Source organism: Vanessa tameamea, chromosome 6, assembly GCF_037043105.1.
Source record: "Vanessa tameamea isolate UH-Manoa-2023 chromosome 6, ilVanTame1 primary haplotype, whole genome shotgun sequence".
Lineage (NCBI taxonomy): Eukaryota > Metazoa > Arthropoda > Insecta > Lepidoptera > Nymphalidae > Vanessa > Vanessa tameamea.
In genome coordinates, this window is record NC_087314.1 from 9,999,287 (window position 1) to 10,022,460 (window position 23,174).

At 33.8% G+C, this 23,174-nt stretch overlaps 1 protein-coding gene across 3 annotated transcripts in view; it reads left to right on the plus strand.

The window, feature by feature from the left end:
- LOC113393260 (GATA-binding factor C-like) overlaps positions 1-23,174 on the plus strand; it is an 84,239-nt gene that overhangs the window by 38,290 nt on the left and 22,775 nt on the right. For 2 of the 3 annotated variants that reach the window (XM_026630050.2, XM_026630051.2), the window contains 2 exons: positions 2,454-2,605; positions 22,946-23,080. In XM_026630050.2, coding sequence (XP_026485835.1) covers positions 2,454-2,605; positions 22,946-23,080 — 287 coding nt within the window. The remainder of the gene's footprint in view (positions 1-2,453; positions 2,606-22,945; positions 23,081-23,174) is intronic. The other variant, XM_026630052.2, reaches the window with a different exon arrangement.

A 23,174-nucleotide genomic window follows, 5' to 3' on the forward strand; every position in this document is an offset into this window, starting at 1 on the left:
ACAGGCACCGTTACGTGCCCACTAAATGATATCTTTATTTCACGTCAGAATCACGTCCAGTGAGCGAGCGGCGTTAGATCATTCGATAGTCAAAACAAGACCAGAAATGAAATAATATTTCTCACAATTTAAAGGAGTTAACTTTGATGAAAAATCGGATTACAGCGACTCAAACTCTAACCTAGCTGTCGACGAATTAAAGAAAAATGTCCATCTTTAATAATACGGGTGAATTTAATATCGGCAGAGCTGGTGGTTGTAAATTTAAACACTAATGCCTAAGGCCAGTCCGACTTTCATAAATGTTTAAATCAATGGAGATGTTACTATTGAATTTGATAGGTCTCCGTGCGAGAGACACTATCATAAAACTTCACGTTGCTTTTAATATCCTGTTATTTTTTCGTAATAATCGTTATTGGTGTTTATTTATTAGAAATCTCGGAACAAATTACAGGCTTTATCGACGTACAAAAAATAAAGGGTTAGCCCAAAAAGTGAGTTGTCGGTTCGATCGCAATAAGTTTTCGATAAGGTCCGGGCGATTTAATTGCCGGTTGTGATCTGGTTTTACATAAAAAAAGATAAATGGCCATACTGCCTTAAGCTCGAGAAACATTCTGAGCTCGGTCGGGATGTTTTTTCTATTCGATATTCGACCACTTTCACCTTTCTTGTTAGATTCCTGCGCGGGAACCATTATTTATTCAGTGCGCGGCAGCGTCTGCCTGGGGACTTTGATGATCGCATCATACCTACGTACTATCATCGCGTAGATATCTAACGATAAACTACGCCAATATCGTCTCTAGAGCAATAAACGTGTTGCGTTCGAAATAATGATTCGCACTTCCGTTTAAGTTTTACGTTTTTTTTAATAATGTCTAAAAAAACGCGCAATTCATCTTTGTTTGTGAATTATTTTTTCTATTTTCAATTTATAATCTGTGAACACGTTTTAAAGATAGGATGCGAACGAACTAAATGGGTTTTTAAATCGATCTCGATAAATAATCGATTTGGTAATCGAGTTTAGAGAAAGATTAGGGGCGGCTTGTTTTCTATATGAATATCCTCCGTAAGTAATGGAACGATGTGAAATTGATTTAGCGTTAAAAAAATTACAACATCCTAAGTTTTTAAAGTTATCTTATATTATAGATCATACTCATAAGCGAATTTTATTGAACAATAATAATTTAACCTCGGCAAAATTGGTAAATATGTTAATACCTAAGGAGTAAAAGTATAAAAAAGTTGCTTGAAGACACACTTATTTTCCCGGAGGGCTACTCGTCTGGGGCTGATTAACAAACTATTGCATGTATTTTAATAAAAATAGAGCATGCTATGACGATAGTACTTGTATCTAATAATATTTTGTTCAACATTCGAGATTAGATTTATTGCTTTTGTAGGAAAAACAATTGATATAAAATACGCCATTAAAATAAGCCTTTTTATAGATCTGCGGATGCGTTTTACGGTTGAAATGCTTGCCTTTGAAATTATAACTTGTGTACGTATAATACAATTACACATAGTGAAAATTAGCATGTTGGTAATACTTTATGGTTCCTTAACGCTCTGTTTGGTAAATCGCTCTCGACTGTTTGTGCAATGTTTTTTTTAAGGAACTCGCTTTTTGTTTGTATTATGTACGAAAAAAATATATCAAGTATTCCTATAAATATTATGCTAATTTTAATTGTAGCATTTATAAAATATTACAGAGATCTTTTTTGACTTTGTAGTTTATATTTTTCATTTCATTTCGATTCTTATTTCAAATTTCAATCGCATTAGATACATTTATTGTAATGTTGGTAATAAGTACTGCTTGAGACTTTGTTAGCATTTTTAATAATTATAGGGTATTCGCTTTAAGTAATAAGCAACGTTACTTTCACCATGTTTTTCCTTGCGTGTTAAAAAAATCTTGATATTTTTCCACGAGTGAAACTTGACTCGCTTTCCCTTGTTAATTGAATATTTTTATATTTTTCTCAGTAATTGCAATACAGTTTGTAACTACATGAGCCGTAGGTCATGTTAGAGTATTTAAATAGCGTGTGTTATTGCATGTTTAAGTAAATAGTGAAATTTGATTGGTAATGTTTCTGAATGTGTTTTCTCTCGTCTTCCCAGCCTGCCAGGAGACAGGTAAATCATCCATTCAAGAGTTTTAAATCGCTTTCTCATATTATTTTATTAATGGTTTATGTATTGTTTTTGTTATTTATTCACTTTAATTAACAAATTAATTATTTCATTTAAAATATGTATTGTACTAAATTTTCATTAGAGTACACATTAAATATTCCAATTCTATTAGAAATATAGTTTTATCCATTTCAAATATTAGATCTTTTAATTTTCGAATTTATTTTCCACTTATTTGCAACCATCGTATACAGGATATAATATGTTAAAGAGAATTGTTGTGTGCACAGAGGGTCGGGAGTGCGTCAACTGCGGGGCGACAAGCACGCCACTCTGGCGACGCGACGGCACCGGTCACTACCTTTGCAACGCGTGCGGACTATACTACAAGATGAACGGACAGAACCGACCCCTCATCAAGCCCAAGCGAAGACTGGTGAGTGTAAGAATCCGACCAATTTTATGAGTTTTTCAAACTTTTTTAAGTTAGGTCGTTGTCTGCTTAACTAATACAAAACAATTCAGTACGGACTGCGTACTGAAGTACTGTGTAATGTACATGAAAAGTAAATCTCGATATAATATTTATTTATTTATTTATTAAGATTCACCAGTGGTAATGACACTGTTAAAGTAATAATTATGCTAAGTTACATGGTTTGTACATGCGTGAGATATTTGTGTCAGCTTAAAGAAATATTTCAATATTAAAATAATACAAAGAATGGAATTTTCTTAGAGTCATTATTGTAAGAAAATGAATCTAAATTGAGTTATACCAATTAAAACCTCGAATAAGGCCTTACCAAAAGCCAGAATGGGTGTTGTTTACAGTTAGGGGCAGCAATAAAAAAGGCGGGGCATGCATACGAGCACGACAGCGCATAAGCGCTCCCACAAATTGGGCTCTTAAGAAACCTGAGCGTTTCGTCGTAAGATCTCTCCGTCCACGAAACTAGCCTGTCTATGACCGCTATAAATCTTCAAGTTAACGTTTAATCTAAGGTCGGGCACGCATAAAACTGAAACAATGCGACATCGCCGCTCAGACGTCACGTCGGCCCGGCTCGTCCGCGACCGCTAACGATCGGCCCGTGCCCACAATTGTACAATTTACCTTAATACCCTTCCCGCGGACATAAACTAGAGGTACAGCTCAAAATATTCGCCTTTTGTTCGCTAAATTATGTAATGTCCAAACATTATGATATAATCGCACGGACTCGTAACGGACTTTGAGACAATTTGCACGTTGAACTGGAAATATGTCCAGACGTAATACGTTCATGGCTTTACAACATTTTGTCTTTGTTTTTTAATTTCACTTGATTTTGGATAACGTAAATATTTCCGAGCAGCTTATACAGTCATGGCTTTTAAACCCGGATGTAATGATACCGACGTAGTTTTAATATTTAAAGTCAGTGTACTGTACAGTGTTACCGTTAATGCGGCGTTGGAGATTGAATTCTCACTTTTAATTTCGTTGTGGGAAATTACGAAACAATGCTTAAGTCGAACTAAACCAAGGAGGCGAGGGCGTTAATCCTCATATTCAGTATTATGGAAATAATCAGAATTATTTACAATATTTTAAAACACCAAAGCGTTATAAGTAACAAATTAATTTGTATAATAGTTTAAATTTTTAATTCGAAGTAGAATGTAATAAAGGCAATTATGAAACGGAGACCTTGTCTGAGTTAAGCAGAGTAATTGGGAGGCAATAGTTAAAACAATCATTATAAAATAGTCTAATTACTTAAACGCACTTGACACGAATGAGAATTGAAGTGGGAATCTTTTGACAATACAAATTAGGGGTATAGCCGCAAATTTGACATTGATTGTTAGATATATTAAAATAGTCAACAATGAAGTGATGAAATTAACAATTAAAGCCTTGAATATTATCTAAATTTTTTTAAGAATTTTGTCTGTGTAATATCAACGTGGAATTATTTTGTTTACCGCCTCAATATTGCTATCTGTGGTTTGCAATCGTATTAGTTTTGATTTAAGATAACAATAATACAGATAGATATTAATAATATTTTTTGTAAATTTATATTAAAGTAATAATAATGACCGTATTTAGGTCAGCGGCAGCCGTATTCAATTGAACTCAATGTTACAAATTAAAAATGGCACAAGGTATAATATAAAAGATGTGAAACACAAAGTCTCAATGTTATCTTATTTTTATAGTCCCATGAGGCCACAATCAGACGCGATAGAAGAGATTAGTCGCAGGACCGACGGCTTTCAAACACATATGAATGTATCACTGGCATCTTCCAAAACCCCTATAAAATTAACCAACCATAATTCACCCTTCATTCATCTCATGCTCGGCTCGGTAGGGAAAATATCGTGGGTCACCTTATGTCGGATGTAAATCTGGTAAATGTCTTAGCCCAGTAATAGGACATTCATAGAGTGTCATTTTTGTCATAATTATGTATTGAACATAATGCGGTACATCAATTACTTTTTAATAGAATTTTGTTGTTTGTAATAAAATACAAATATTTTAAAAATGCATATTCAGTGGTATATGCCTTTTACACTTTACATTATATAGTAGAGATGGGTGTACGATAAATTTTATTATACAGGTTTAAACCTGTAAACTGCATGTGTAATTGCTTTTTTTCGTCTTGCAAATAGTTTTTAACAAAAAAGGTAACACATATATTTTTATAATAAAAAGTAAATTATATTCATGTAATCAGAAGACGTGCAGTACGTTTCTTATTAATTATATAAATAATTGTGTTTTTTTACATTTTTTATTAATTTATATACAAATAAACGTTCGAAAAACATTGCTAATTAGGTTGCTAAAGAACTCTATGAGGATTGCTTGTATTATCTATGTCTTCTAAATTTATTCGTATTGTATTCAAAATTATGATATCTCAAACTTCACCTGAGCGAGATAGGAATATCATAATATAATTACATATAATTATCATGAGTAAATAATACTTATGGAGATAAGCTTGACACGTCGGGGTACAGTAGTTTGTACTTACAAAAATAAATCGCACGAAAACCGAGGAGCGCCCGCGTATATACTTATTACTTTAGGATAGTGTTACATTCGACAATTTTTATTTTTAATGTCTTTAAATATATTAACATAGCTGGCGGACCATATTAAACAATTCAGCTTTAAGTTAATATAATACTACAAATTAATAGTAGATATTTAAAAATCATCTATCTTTATATTATAAATGTAATGTTACGTGCATATTGATTTATGAGTCGTAATGACGTTCATTCGAAATAAAAAAAAAGACATTCTAGTATAATCATAAATAGAGTATAATGTGCATTGCCTATGTTTTTAAACCTAGTTGTAACATTAAACTATCAGTTCAGGCTAACGAGTAATAAATGTTATTTTTTTCTCAAAAAAAAAGAAAATAATGATAATATCCTTTTTTATGCATTTATTCAGTTAGATAGAGGTTATATAAAAGATTAGGCGTAAGTAAATAAAAAATTAGGCGTTCAATCAAGATTATTAAAATTGCTTCAAAAATGTATTTCCTCTTATATCGCACTAAAAATCTCCCACGCTATCTAATCGATCCAGGTGGCTTGCAAATGTCTCAATTACAGCCACTATATAGTACTATCACACAACTAAATCAGTATATTCTCGTTCTACGCATGAGCAATTCAAGCAGAAGGCGGGCGGTCATAGAACTTACCTATTTGGCATTCATGGCCCTAAACAAGTGCCAAATAAATATTACAATAAGAATTCTATAGCCTTAGCTTATGTACGGGACGGTCCCACACTGTCTGCCTTACGTGCCTCGCCATGACGTCATATGAGAATGAATAAGAATGTTTTTAAAAAGAATTAATAAAACGTTCGCTTTGTTTAAATTTAAATTCTGGGAAAATTTTGAAACATAAATATTAGATATTTCTTTATTTTTATAAACACTTTGATGTAGGTAAGTAGGTAATATAAAGAAATAAAATTGAAATAATAAAGAATGATTAGTTTTGAATGGTAATATTATAAAGCTAAATAATTTTTAAATGAACCCATTAAACGTGCATGTCAATAGTTTATTAATTATAATTTGAGAAGGAGGTTTTTATTGTTGATACAGTAGTGACCGTTGTCGATGTCGCCGGAGACCGCTGGCCGCTCATCGATCACCGCGACCTGTCGAATAAATCTTGCTTTAACCTCTGGCGCAGGGTAAAAGAGTTAGCGGGAATCAAATAAAAGCTAAATTTAGATGGAAAACTGAATATAGAAAAAAAACTTTATAGAATGGCGATGATATTCTTCTATTAGGTGATTTTAGTTACGACAGCCATTTTGAGGGGAGACTAAAAACATCACTGATTGGACGGTAAATCAGACACGTCGGCAAAGTGTTCAGGATATAACCAATGCTGTTCCGTGATTTCTGAGGCAAGGGTCCATTACTTTTAAAGGGCCCAACTCGGGTATTGAACTTAATACCTCCAGATCAGCAGCCCTTGTAAACTAGATCATTGAGGCAGTTAATTCTAAAAAAAATAATAAAATGACGAATGTCCTATTTTATAATAAAATTATAATATCGTTAAAACGACTAAGTTTATTAACTTGAAATATAGTCTTAACAACGTTTGAACCGCAGCTTTGTTTCTAGAAAACTCCTTTCATTAATTAGTGTTTCTTAGAAAAACTTATTATAAACAAAATTAACGAAATAACATGCGAGGTGAATTTGAGTATCGTGATTCGATTGACTTACTCATGTGTAGTTAGGTCGTTCACGTCGGTCGGTCGGTCACTGATTCAAAGATTACGGCGAGCGCTCGTTACAAATACAATTACTTACGAAATATTAAGCTCTGAATAAATTATTTACTTTCTGTAATAATTTTCGATACTGTGGTGATATATATAACCCAATATAATTTACATATGAGAATATATTTAAAATTTGACGAAACATTTTTTTTTATTGTGACTTAAAAATGTTAATAATGTTAAATAATAATGTCTGAGGTTTTCTAGTTCGAAGGTTAAAACATTAAATTAAACAAATACGTTGTAACGAATTTATTTTATCCGTCTATCAAAATAATTACCTGTCACACGGAATGCCGTAAATTGTTAAACATATCTGAACATATTTCGCGTCCTAAAGACGATACAAGTTGATGAAATTCTAATGAGGTAGGTAATGAAATTAATGTACCGCTGATCTTAATTTCCTTTAATGTCTCGTTATTATTATCAAAAGTTAAAATTATTAATAAAGTGATGTTGCCATTTATATGTTTATATTATATTCGATAATGGTCACTCTGGTTAAGTGTTTTCTCTAAAATAAAAACATTTATCTTTACATTTTTAAATTATCGTTTCGTATAAAATACTTTTTAATAACCTGCCAGTGTTAACAATTGTAATATTTAGAATACTTTTTAATACAAGTAGGTACAATAGGTTCTCACGCAGGGCCGTGCCCGGTGAGTGACACGGCCTCGCGGCGGGGGTGCACTAACTTTTATCAATCTTACTCGAGACGGATACCTGACCAACCTGTGCGCCACCTGCAAGTAAAGCAAGGTTCGATTCCTAGCGTTATTTATTACATAGCAGATTTCAAGTGATGCCTTTTAAAAATAATTTTTAACTTGCTGTTTCCCACGCGTTTAATTATTGTTATACGTGCCTGTTACATACACTTCACGACACGACCAAGTGCTCGTCAGGGTGATAGGGTGAATTGATATAGCCGTTATCGCAAAACTGGCAATTTTTTAAAATCTCTTTTCAAACACTTTTCTGCTTTATAATTTAGTATTTATTAAAATAAATAAAAGCATCAAAAATCAATACTAATTTAACAAGTTATAAATGTGATTTTAGTGACATTGAGTTCAATCCAATACTTATACGTTTGTAAACTAACAGTGAAGAATCTAATTATATTTTTTTTACCTTAGATTTAAAAAATGTACCGATTATTTATATGACACTAACAAAGCTATGCAAGCTCGCGTCTGTGGGGAACTTGCGTGTCTTTTATTGCATTTCCATAAACACGGGCCCTTTTTTCATCCCACGGCCCGAGCACGAGGAAAAAAATTCCACTTTTGTCAACGCCTTGATTGATATGGTAACCTTCCCTTGTTTTAGCAATAACCCAAAGCTTTCGGTTTGTTTTTTCCCCACCGACTCGTACATTTTTATTTGCCACGTCGAACAGGTTTGACATATCACTAAATTTTGTAAGAAAAATTACAATTCTCAGGATTTTACACCGGTGGCCGGGTAGCGGGAGGTATTATAAATTTACTAAATTTTTTTTTCGAGTCTCATTTCATTGTTTAGAATTGAACGTTTTTCTATACGCACTTCTACAGTCCTCTACCTGTACTAGGCGCCAGTGGCTGTGACATTTATGGGCAGGATATCGGGAATGTATTAATGTCGATATTAATAACGGGGAACAGTGTTTTCGTAGGTCATAAATTGTTATGATAGAATGGAGGGTTTTTGTTTTATTTTCTTGTCAAAATAGAGGACGACATTTTTTGTATCGTTTAATGGGCGTGTGATATTTTTAAGGTAGCTTCGTCCGTGAGCTCGTACGACGGCGAGGTAATCGAGTGATTCGGTTAAACGGATCGGTTTGGGAGCGCTGCGGCGCGAGCGATTTCACGCGTGAAGCGAAGAGAATCGATTGCCAGCTATGTGTATGGACTCAATTGGGAACCTGTGTGGCTACATTATGCTCTTTGTGGTTTTGTTTTACTTAAAAAATTTACAAAGATGTTTCTTACATATCATATTAAGGATTAGATATGGATAACAGATTCAAGTTTATATTTTATAATAGATTCAAATAATACACTTTGTAATTGATTCGTTACATAAAGAGTAATGAAATAAATAGATGATTTGCTATTTCTCACATATGAAGATATCAAAGTATAGTTTAAACGATAGAGTAAGAAGTTCTCGATATAATAACTCGATAAGAAGTGGTAGTGTTGTAGTTGGTAGTGGAAAGACCCTTGTGTTACACAAATCGCTTCGCGCGGAGTTATTTATCGGTAGCCGTGGTACGTCTGCGGACTCCTTTGATTTAAAGCCTCAAATTGCACGCCTCAGAATTATGAGAGCATTTCTCTTGAACTTGCAAATTTATTTACGCAGATCTTCACTCATTTGTAAATAAATAAAAATACAAATACGCTGACTAAATTTCTTCGGGCTAAAGATATATTTTTTAAGAGTAAATTGGGAATAAATTGCTGACATGATGCGATACAAATAATTATATTTATTTAGAATGCTTCCAAGTATTTACTCGATAGGATCGTACGATTCACATGCAGTAGCTTCTCTATAAAAAATGCCAATCATCGTACTTCCTCATGCTGTTGCTCCCAAACTAAGCAATTAAGAGCATTAAGCAATCGTTTGAATGACATCAAAGGCAGGCGAACTACCGTATTACGTTATAATCTGGTCTAAGCTTCGTCCGAACTGACAGGTTGTAAGTGCTGCAAATGATCGTGACGTTCTACACCGCACCACTATCACAACGATATTCGGTCTAATAAATAATTCTATGCGGGCGCAACTATGGACTTCATAAGCAATTAACGTAGCAGGAAGCCGCGGCTGTCATTAGCCCGTCAGCGCCAACTGTTTCTAAAAGTACACGATTCACGGTATACTCTCCGATATAATTAGGTACGATGCGTTATAAATACAAATAAATAAAGTTCGGTGCGATGGCAGGCCACAATTTAGCGGTGCGTTCACTACGTTCAAATTGTCGGGTTGCGCCGATGTCTCACTGCCTAATGACGACTACCAGCACCGAGCCAGACTGCTGTGAGCATGTTCAATAAATATTCATATCAATGTTCATGTCAACTCATGTTCTGGATTCATTGCATACATTGTGTTAAGCCCTAACCAAGATTTAAGAAGATTTTTGTCGCGTCTTATATTTCGGAGTAGGTATTTTCTAAAGTATTTTCAAAATTTTATCAATCGAATTTAGTTTTTAATTATAATTTATGTGACACGTATTAAAAGATTTAATGTTAAATATACATTTGTTTGTTATTACAATAACAAGCCAATTCGGTGAAGCAATAAAACATAATAATCGCGTGAAATTTCTATCTTTATAGCTTCACGTTAAAGTTCATTACTTGTAATAGTACAAAGATATTTGGAGAAAAAAAATTTACTTTGAGGCTTTTAACTTACACAAGAGTAGGTATAATAAATAAATGGTTCAAAGCGACTTGGGAGTATCGTTTTGTCAACAGTGGTGTTACCTCCCACGCGCGAACACTACAAGCCACCGGGCTTCGATTCCCTGGTCGCTTCCGGATACAACTCCTACTTACATGTCCTCGTAAAGGAGATTTTGTCATACTATTGTCGCTACAATCTACATATACTTAAAATAATTAGATAAATTAAATTCCACTCAAAACATACATAATGCTTACTTTGAATTTTAATATAATATATTTTATTATTATTGGAACAATGTCCGTTGCTGGCCTAGAGCCTCTTTGTTTGAGACGTTTGGAGTTTATTCCATCACACTGTTTCAATCTCGTTAGTTATATGTAGATACACATATGGTAGATTTTCCTCTGACACATGGAGGTTTCTTCACGCACTATATAAAATATAAACAAAAAAAATGTGATACTCGAGTTTCAACCGCAACCTTTGGTTAAGATTCACGTATTCCAGCCGCAGAACCATCTCGGATATAAGTAAATAAGAAGGAGCTTCTTAAATTAAGTTACCAGCTAATTTATTTTATTACAGTTGAAATTGATCGCTCGAAGCAAATATTTCTTATTATAATAATATACTCTTATATTTTAATAATTGAGAAGAATATTATAATATAAAGACCGAAGTACATTAAAACTAATGCGATGTTAATTTTGTATTCGTTGAACTGGTTATTCGCCAAATATGAGGGTCGTCGCATACAATACATTTAAATGTATCGCGCGATCGCGGCAGATCAGTCGTAATTGACGCAATCCGATATTATCCGCGATGCGAGATCACGCGTCGACGCGATAGCCTTACCGCGACAATATTCACGTGAAATGCTTAATGAGCCGCACATTTACATAATTGCTTTTATTTGTTTAAGTAATCATGCATATTGTAACAGCCTTTGATTAATTGCACTATAAAAGAACGCAATGGAGTAATTACATTTACATTAAACGGTCGCTGTTTGAGTAACGACTTTATTATTATTGAATAAATACATAAAAATCATGTAAAAATAATAACAAGCTTATACATTATAGCTCTACATAGCCGTACAATGTTAACGTTACGTTAACGTACGTTATTTTATTTCTTTAAAAGTGGCAGGTCTTTCTTAATAGTTTGATACAGCAGGAAATGTGAGATACAGATCGTGTTGATTGTTTCCAAGAGATATTATCTTCATAATGACAGAATAAATACTCATAGACGACTTAGTATTGAATGAAGAAAATGCTTCTAGAAATGTGCGTTAGGTCTCTCACAGTGGTGAAACACTACATATGTATAAAGTGATCACATTGTTCAGCCGTGTTAAAGACCGGTTGGATGCGGAGTAACGAGCATTTCGTATACAATAGACCTTTTAGCGTCATCTCGACGCACGTCAATCGCAAGTTGATCCGTGTGAGCGCTAGTGAGCGACAACCTTTAGTCCCGAGCGATACGGTTACCCGAGGCGACATGACTATGCCATAATTATAATAATTTTAATAATTGATCGCCGTTTATGGAAAGTGCGCTAATCTTATGCAAAGGTTATTCAGTATTATTATAATGCTGTCTAATTATTTATTTAGCAATTTTCCTTATTTTTGCACGTTGCATAAAGTATTTTGCAATAGTTACGCATATTTTTGTTGCAAAAATTTCACAGAATTTAAACTCTTTCGTAATTACGAAATGTAAAATAAGCTACATATATTATATTAAAAAATCAATAAGTTAACTTAGTTATTTATTAAAAGTTTTATTTAGTGATTTTGTTTTACGAATAAGGAAGAGAGATCAATAAAAGGTTATAAAATTAATCGTATACGCGAGTCCAACATCTATGATAACAAAAAACGAGCGGACTCGGTTGAATTCGTATTAAAATAAAACGCATCCACGGAACTGACGTGCGTCCGGCGTCACTTAGCAGCGCTGGAATGATGTGACAGGCCTTGCCGAACCGAATTCCTTTTTCAAATTTAAAATTAAAAATAAAACAAAAATTAAACTTTCCGAATCTGTTCCATTGTGTTCACGTTTTGGAAAAATTTAAATGGCCCAATGCTGGCCGTTTTTTCGTGGTTCAGAATCTTGGATTCGGCGTTTAAATACATACAGTTTCGCGGTTTAGCGCCATGTTTTTTCCATTTTCTGCGCATTCCGATGCGTTGAATGCGAGGCAATGCGGTAGATTTTGCGCGATTAAATCCCGGAGTGCGATAGGAATGAGTTGTTAGTGTTAACGATTTGAATCCGATCTAAACTATATTATATCTCTCATTTTGTACTTATCGATTAAGCAGTTGTTTATTTGTATTTGAGTAGCTTTATTAATTATACTAAACCGGTTTGATCCGGTAACAGTTTATTCACACGCACTAGTAATTAATGCTAATATAATTTAATGTGCGGCGATTTTATGGTGAAAGTATTTTAGGTTCGAATTGTAGAGATTATTTCACATATTACGAGTGGCAATACGAATGTATTTATACAGCCAGGGCGGCCTCTTCCTAACAATGCTACGCTTGTCGCAGCCATGCTGCAGGGCTGTCTCAAGAGTTCCATATTTGAATAACTTTATAACGATTTCGCTAATTGTAAAATTAAAAAAAAAACATTAAAAAAAATAAAATATATATGGTTGTAATTAATTTTATCTGTAGTTATATTAAGCTTGATTGATGATTTTTGTATAAATAGGTACAAACAATACGTACATATTAGTAAATATAGAATGCCAAAAAATGATTTATAATAATAAAACAAGCCAGTCTTGCCTGCCTTTTGAGACACGAAACAATGAGTAAAAGATTAAATAATGTAACAGATTTAATGTTTCAACCCTATTCGAAGGACCGTGAATCAGGGCTGACACAGCCGCCGGTGGTCCGCGCGTCAGCAGCGCGTGCGCAGTTCTCTTCAACCCTTCCGATTTACATAACCATTCTAGGTATAGCTACACCGCACATTAAAAATGACTAAATGTTTAATATATCGTCACTTAGGAAGCAATTAACAAATCAATATTTACTAATTACAATTGTTTGCAATATTTTAATTGCAATATTTTAATAAAAGGTATTACCGTATTAATAAATAAGTAGATGAGTAGCATATTTATTTGAAATTTTAGCATTGAAAAATATTGTCCCTTGAATGGTTTGCAATGCAGAAAATGTTACTATGTATCAATCAACTCAAGGAAACTATCGACACAATGTCAGTGGCGACATTAAATGATCCTGACAGTCCTGTAATAAACGACTTAACGGTTACTTCTCACATTTTTCAAGACCTAATCCGGTATAAAAAATAATATTGTTATTACATGTAATACAGTCTATTTGAAAACAATAGTTAGTAAGTCAGGTCATATCTTAAGCGAAGCCGGCGGCAAGCGTTCATTTTGATTCATTTTTGTTCATTTTGCGCCGTTCCATTGTGTTTACCGCGTTTACCATTGTTCGGGGCCCATATAAATTGGATCGCGTTGTTTTACAGCGGTGACAGGTATATTTGAGTGGTCGATTTTGGCCGATAATTAATCCGTATTGTAAAATGTTGGCCCACCCTTGCAAGTCGAGAGACCCGTCTTTGTGTTTCTCTTAATTCGTGCCGACTGTTTACAGAAGTTTCTTTTAATGATAAATAAAACAATGAATATAAAAAAAAAATTAATACAATTAACACGATTAATACTCATTAATTATATGCTTCTATAACATTACCCGTTGAGTAATATAATACATCTCGGTGTGTTTATAACGAGCAGCCTGTACGTTATGAGTAATTAAAAATACCATAAATACATTTAATATCTATAGTTTATGACGCATCAGTCACGTGTCAGCAAAAACTTAAATTGTGCAAATTGTTCAAGAAAAAGTTCTACGATTGCGCACGCTGAATGTCATTTCACGGTCACTTAGGGCTGGCTGCTAACATTAATTTATACAATAACTAACATTACTCTCTGACATAATAAATTTTGAAATAAATAGACTCAACATTTTATCCTCTATAGAACGTTAATGTTTTTAACACTTTGAAATGTTAAAAACAATTGTTGTTATTATTTCACGCTACTGTATCTACTACTCTATGTAATAAGTTTTATTAAAAACGTATTAAGGCACGTGCAGGTAATATGTTATAGGCTAAAGAAGGTATGGGAATAAAATTAACTGGAGTCATTTATAGAAATGCGAACTGCAAATAAAACATAGATTAATACAAATGTAGGGTTATATTAAATGACGATTTTTAAGTGTTTATAAAAGTACTTATGTTAAGTATATTTAAGTTTATCTTGTATTACCTAGTTTAAATTGAGTTTGTTCTATCATTGTTGCAGAAACAATATCATAACAGTAAAATACATACTAAAAATAATACGTTTCAATAAATAGTTTTTGTGATTATCGGTACTATTAAAATATATACTAATTTATTAGTAGCTTTAAAGAACAAATGAATATTCTAGATTTGGGCGTATAATGCGTTACCAATATACTAGTTTTATTTAGTGAAAGGCTATGGAGTTAGTCATTATCATTAGTTTCGTTTCGACGCGGGTAGCCGTCACAGAGGAATTATTAAAGGCGCACCAATCAACTTTACGTCCATGGAAATGAAGAGCTGTCGGCTAAGTGACGCGTGGCTGACTACCGTCTACCCGACTTCGACTGACGTACGTCTGTGATTGCGCACAGATGTTGAAAATATTTGACCTTTGAGGTGACTAGCTTTTTAAATTATATCTAAAAAGATCCGTTATATGATAGTAGATGATGATTCTCGCAAATAGAGACTATTATTTAAATGACTAATAATGTTTGAATTATTTTTTTACTGTGATTTTATAACTACTTACTTAAAAGGATTTTTTTAACAGAAATATAGCGCAGACCGCTTCAAAATCAATTTAGTGGTTTAAAAGTTGTATTCGCATAAACTCATAATACGCAATTGTCACCAATTTCGAAAATTCGCAATTGAAGAATTAAGAGAGATACTTATTTAAAAGGGTCACTAAGTAAGGCTCGGCATATTCTTTTCGCAATTAATTTGCGAGAACGAGAGATCCGTGTAACGAACCCGTCGCAGCCATCGTCGGAGCTGATCATTTCTCGTTAAAAAAATGATCCAATTAAGGGTCATGCGGGGCATCAATAAGTTACCGAAAGCCAGTTAAAATCTCTCGCACACCCATTGTAATAACGCATACGCTCTCAATATTAAAATTTAACAAGGTATTAATTAAAAAAACTAAAGCGAAAATATCTTTAAATTTTCTCAGGGCGCGCAGAGGGCTCGTTGTTTTATTTTTAATTCATTTTATTCGGCGCTGGCCGAGCGAGCGTCCCGCCCACCGGTGATTTAAAATTTTGATTTATCGACGCGGGCGCGGGCGAAGCGCGGGAGAGCGCCTAGCTCGCGTGCGTTGTGCCTCGGGTAATTATAAATATGACGCGGTGCTAAACTGTGCGAATTGACCCTGCGACCCGTAAGAACCTCGTTCACACTACGCCCATAGAGTCGGAAATATAAGTTATATTTAACCTAACTACTTTTAAATTTCGACAATATTTTTAAGATTTTTTTACCGTATCTTCCAGAGTAAAATGTTTTAAAAATGTTATCTAAAACATTTTATTCGTAAAATATTATGCGATTCAAAGAGGGCCGGTGTTAACATTAGACATGTATCTAATTACATTATACGAATGTATAATTTAATTGTACCTCATCATAAACATGCGTTAGAATACTCGGAATAGATTACAAGTGTAATTTCCCAATTCCGATGCAAATGTAGAAAATCATGGTACCTAGACGGGCAGCTGCCGTATTTACGACTTCCCTCACTTCCCTTCGGAACCCAACTTCGCTTGTACCAGTTGTTGCGCACCTGTTTATGATTAATCATCCATTATTCCTTTATGTAACTGTCCGGTTTTACACCTTAGCGTATTAGTGGAAAGTTGTCGTTGTTTTCATGTTTATTGTATTTTAATTATAAAAATGGTATATTTCATCGCAATAATTATGCAATATTTCTTAGATAATATAATGCAGTTTTATTTTTAATCGACCAATGTTATAAATGTCAAACAGCAATAGTTTGTATTTTTATGTTTCTGTTTGAAGTGTAAGTGAAATAATGTAATTACCGATATAAAATACATTTTAATGTAAGAAATAGCTAATTTACTACAGTTACAATGTCTCTGAATGGTCGTGTACTTACTATTAGAGCCTATTTGCTTATTTAGATCAAATAAAATGTTTAAAGACATTTAAATAGCTTACACTAGAGATCGTAAATAAATAGATACTAAAAATCTGAAATTAATGACCTTGTTCAATGAAGCATAAATAAAATTTGTTTCATGTTCATAGTCTAGAAAAGTATAATATTAATAAAACATAAACCATTTATCCATGAGCAATAACTATAAAAACTGTTATGGTGAACATTACTAATGGAAGTCGTGAAACCATAAATAATAGCTTAAGGACAACTATAACTTATTATGTCATTGAAATAGGTAAATCACAAACGGTAATGTTCCGTTCTAATAAAACGGTCATAGTTTTTCGATAACGCGACACAGAGGACACAGTGCCGCACCGTGTTACACAGATTAGAGAAATCCCATTGAATTCCATACGAATACAAAACACAGTGTAACCAGCGGAGTCGCCTTGTATCTAATTTGAAAACGCCCGCACCGTCCTTTGCCATTCAATGCAAATTCACACGTTACAAGAAGCGACCCGACGCTGAATTACCAACGTTTAGTCGCCTCTGGAAAATTATTTTAAGTTGCGATATGTGTCATTTGATTTGAAATTCAATTTAAATATTATTAGATTACGATTACATGAAATAAAAAAAGAAATCTTGTCATAGTAATTCTTGCGATTATTAAATAGTAAGAGAACTAGATACTCTTGTTGAGTATCTAGTTCAGTAATTGTCACTAGAATTGTTTTAGCCTAATGTTAAAGTTAACGATTGTATAACCTTAACTAAACGATAGAACCAATGCCGTTTCTTATCGAACAAGATAATCTATAGATAGTACCTAAAATAGATTAATCTTTTTCCAATACTATAAAGTGGAATACTAAAAGTTAAAATGTATTTTTATGTTTATAATCGGATATAAATTGAATGCACATGAAATGGATAGGACAGGAACAGAGTGGGGGAATAATCTTAGAGGCTTCTGCTCGAGAGGAGCCCTTGGCCAAGCACTTTGACAAATCCTGGTAATTGTTATGATATACTTATAAATTTTAAATTATCATTTTAAATAAAACGTAACTTAATTAAAAGTGTTCTAAGTGATTTCGATGATGCATAAATCTTACTGTATGATGGTCTAAGAAAATTATAATAGTCTATGTAGCAATAAAATTCCACAGGAAACGGATCTGTTTTCATTTATTAGGTTGAATATACAACGGTTTGCTTATAAAAATTCTACGTACTTATAAATGGCGAAGCATAACATAACATACCTTTAATAGACATATTTAAATAGCACGAGTCTATCATTGTTATTTTGACATATATGCGATAAAAATTGCATAAAAATGTTTGATAAGTTTCTTTAAAATAAAAAACTGTAAGTGTGTTTACGCTTCTTGCGACGTAAGGTTTTATTTGCATTATTGTGGTGTTTCAGTGGCACTATCCATCAACGTCTGACTGAACTAATTGCAGTTCATTCCCATATATTTTTTTTATCTATAATAAGCATCGCGTACTTATTGTTTCTTCATGCAATAGTGACAGGAAATGATGTTTTATTGCAAATTGATTTTAATAGTAGTCGTATTTCTATTCTAGAAGAATTGTTTTTGTTTGGGTCGTTTTTAATAATAAGTTAATTTTATTACTTGTCTGCTTGTTAGTGAAGAGATTGATTACCAGTATTTTTTTTTAAATAATATATACTTTTGTGATAGTGTAACGTGTTATTTACCTTTGATGCCTCTGATATAAAATACAAGTAGGTTTTTTGCTAAGGATTTCTCTGACATAATTTAGCCCGTTAACATGTTATTTAGTAATGTGCTATTGTTACTATGAATACCTTCATAAAATTATACGAATATTATAAAGCTAAACCCAGGATCGAGCGGATCGCTACTGACGAAAATAAATGAAAATAGTTTTTGCAGATTATTATTAATGATGTTATTCTATATAATAGTCCATTAATATCATGTCATGACCCACGCGGACGGTTCAGTGGGTATCATAAGAACAGCTAGTAGTTTATAAAGATAATCCATATAAGATATAGTGTAAACTATGTTAATAGTATCCGTCACTAAAACCAAGTATCTTATGTATTTTTCCACTGTATAAAATTCTCATACTAGCCGTGGCAAAGTTATAATTGAAAAACTTATCGTCGTCTATAATACAGTAAAAAGTTATAAGAAGTTATTGTGTATTTTTGATTCGCTTTTCAAATACGCTTACTCCTTATTAATAAATGTCATGTAGCGGTGGTATACTTACACAATTCTTTGTCTTTTACTTTCGATTGTCAAATCACTAATGGCAGAAAGAGAGAAGTCATTCACCCTCGAGGATTAATAGTTATATACAACGTTATAATAATCGTAAGGGAAAAAGCATATTAGTTTTGTTAAAGAAAGTATAATAAAAAGAGAAGTAGACAGAGTGAGTCGACGAATGTATGATTTTCATGATATTAAATTAATTACTTAAGCTTATAACATCCGTTGTGGGAGAAACCATAACTCTCTTTCAAAGAACTCCACCAGGCTGTTCCAATGCGGGTTGGCAGATACACATGTGGCAGTTCGATACAAATTATAAATATAAATGAAGCACATGCTAACTTTACGGTACTTACACGGGTTTGACTCAAATAAAGTAAAAAATAATAAACATTTTGAATACCAAACTTTTGATAGACGATAATTATTGATTATAAAATAATTTAGTAAGTCGGATGACGTGGCAGCGTGACGCAGGCGTCGATTACGATGTAAGCGATGTAATCTCGTACGCGCGGCTTGATGTGTCAATCCGAATGCGATACTATCGCGATAGCTCCTATTGGGCAACCGCAGCGTTTTGTTATCCTAACGGATTTAAAAAATTCGGCCCATACTCTTATCAAACTACCTTGTCCAGCTGTCATTTTTATTGACGTAATATTGAGCAATTAGATTGAATTTTATTATCGTTGCTATCTGGGAAAATGTAAAGCAATCAGAATATTTTTGAGTCTTTTCATTTTTTTTGTCATGTCCATAAAAAAACCAATGCAATGTTTTCAGTTTTCTAAATAATAATGAAATATATATTAATAAAATAATAAATACTACAGTAAATGGTGTCAATATGGATTACAAACTATACGTATTTAAAATAGCTCGTTTAGTTCTTGAGTATAGCTAGTTGCTAGGTTTATTAAAAGGAACGACGTTTTAATTACAATTTTACTTACCTAATAATTTAAAGGTACAGCCTTTATACCAAGCACCCCTCGTATAAAATAACACAAACCCTTAATACCTACACAGCACACATGTAAAACGACCGCTATATTATTGTTCAGCTGAAACTAGCTCTGTGTGAGTGAACACGATGAAAATCTTTATTTTCACGCTCTATCTCTCTTTATCTAATCGCTTCGGTCTGATAAGGACGGAACGCCGGAAAAACTGGTGCGGGGCGAGGGGTAAAGGCTACATCGATTCCGCGCTTTCACTGCTAGGGGCCGTGTAAACCTTTAAAAACAGTGCTCTTGCTATGCGATTATGATCTTTCGGCAAATTTATATAAGAAAGAAATTCCAGTATAGAGAGGTCTACGGTAAATGGATTGCCTCCCCCTTGGGGTTCTCATAGTGGGATCTAGATGACGTAGATATGCTGATACGCGGGTATGTGTGCATGATGTGCTCGAAAGAGGTTTGTCTGTGTGTAGACAAGTAGGTTTGTGTTTTCCGGCTACGAAGTTATATGGATGTAGTACAGGGACGCTTCCGATGGGTTAAATTTTGCCAGTGTTTGCAAATATATGAGGGGCTGTAGGTAACCATCCCTTTTTGTAATATAATTTTATGTTTGAGTGTAGATAGGCGGATAGATTAGGGAAGACGGAGGCTGTGATTTGATTTGATTAGGAGGTGTTTGCAGTAGGGTCGGGGAAGATAAGGCTGATTGGATCGCGAGAAAGCGGGGAGGGCTGGCCTTTATAGAAATATGTTTTTAATGTGAGTAGCTTATTGAATTAGACTTTGAGTGAGTTGGAATGGTGATAATCCGTTTGGCGTATTCGTTGCTAATTATTAAACGTGTGTTCATTGACTAATGAAACGATTCATATTTAATTTGTTATATTAAATATAGAAAATAGGTTTAAAAAACCTTTAAAACTAAATTTGTAATTTGCTCAAATTGTCCACTTCTGAGGACAGTTACGTCTGTTATAATCAGATAATTCGGTCCAAAATGACAACAATAGAGCTGTTTTTGTTCGTGTCACAGCACAAAAGCAGCCCTGATTTTGTCATTGCGCTCGTTCCTTTGAGTTTACACTACACTGAAAATTAAAGTACTACCATAACAATATGCACTGAACTTACCCTGTTTGTTTGTGTATAGCATTTTTTGCCTTTGTCGGCGTGTCTTCTGTTTGATAGTTATTTTTAGAAACCTGCGCGATATCGATCGCGATGAAATGCTGTTGACAGTGAAATGGGTTTAACAATTAATAAAACTCTTCGGTGTCGGGTACAAGTGTCCGCGTGCTTAGGATTTTATTCATCCCACTAAGGAATGTGAAGTGTTCCAAGTTTGATTACGACCGAAGCTTTCACTGAGACCTCGGGCTAAGCCAAATAAGAATAATTTAATCTATAAAATTTACGATGTTTTTCAACCGTTTCAGTGTTTGAGGAGCGAAAGTAATTCGGTCATAAAATTACGACTAAACAGCCGTTTTTCCATGGAAATAAAAGCGCCCCCACGAGCGGTTGACTTCTGTAATCGGCTTAGCCCGTACCCCTCCGATTCAGACGGCGTCCCCCTGGGACCAGTGTGATGCAGCGGGTGTTATAGCTTGATGAGAAAATCTTATCTACAGATTATAAAATCGGTTTCGCGTAATTGAGTCATAAACCCTAGACATAATTTTTGTCCCGTTTTATGCGAGAGTTAGGTTGTCAAGTTGCTAGCGTCGGAAGACAATATTAATATGTTTTTTTTGGAGTGCCGTCGATGGATTGTACTTAAGTCATTCTTCGATAGGAAGAAACAGTTTCGGTTGTTGGCTCGGCTAATATGGCGAGCTCTAATCTCATTCAAGCACAAAGAAGATGCCATGACGAGGCGAATCTTGACGCAAACCATTTAATATTTAGGTATCCCAATATTCACCCGTACTGACGTGTACAACTACTTATAAACAAATTTTTATTTCATTATTTTTGCAGTTATAATTTAATTTATGAGATTATTTTTAAACAGGATTAACTTGCCATTTGAATTGCCCGCATATATTAATATTAAACGTACTACAGACATATTTTATGATTGTCACGATTATTGTGTTATTAAAACTGTATTCACTACGAGAACATTAATAGTCATTCAGAATAGAATAAATAACATAAGTTGTTAAGGTATTATTATTGATTTTTCGAGCTCGTCAGTACTTACTCGAGAACGATACAGTCACTTACAATATTAAAATGGACAATACGCCGGTGCGGTCACGATAATCTTGGTAGTATTCGATTCTAGTTACCGAGAATCGATCGGAGTCGACGTTCCGAATAGTTCGTTGGTAATATTTTACGACCTCAATACTTTTTGTTCGATAAATGACATGACAAATTAATGGATTTATTATGAGTCGGATTGTGCGACTCGTTTTATTTTCGTGTCGGTTTAGGACGAATGCATTTTTAATTGAGTGAGGCACTTTTGTGGACTGTATAAAACGGCCACCGCATGCCGTGGATATTTTTTGTTTGATTGACGTGTAGTAATGGGCAGGTGCGTAAGAAGGGCCGACGATATCTACTCGCTTTTTCGACTTCATGTTCAAATGTTCGCTTTTTGTTGGCCGACTTGTTTCTCGGCGTGCTTTTGTCATATGGCGATTGTTTTATATTTAATACGTTTGGCAATTTGCATGTGTCTTAATATTTCATATTTTATTTACTATGACTATTTTAATTTAACGATAAAAACTTAAAACGTGTAAACGTCTTATTATTTTAAGCGGTACCTATTCATTTACAGTTGAGACAGTATGTAATAGTATTATAGTCATGGTACTTATCATGTGTCTAACACGGATTCATTTTTAGAACATTACAACAGAAGCGGCTTCAGATGTCGCCGTGTTGCAGATTCTCATATAAATTTCAATTTAACAATTATTAAGATATTTTTTCCTATTTTCAGTCGTTGCAAAGTGCTGCGAGACGAGCGGGTACATCATGTGCAAACTGTAAGACGACAACCACGACACTCTGGCGACGTAACCAGAACGGGGAGCCGGTGTGCAACGCTTGCGGACTCTACTATAAACTACACAATGTAAGTCATTCAATATTTATTGTATAAATAAAATATTAATATCCACACAAAAATATCTGTTTTGTAGATCGTCGACAAACTACGCATATCGTAA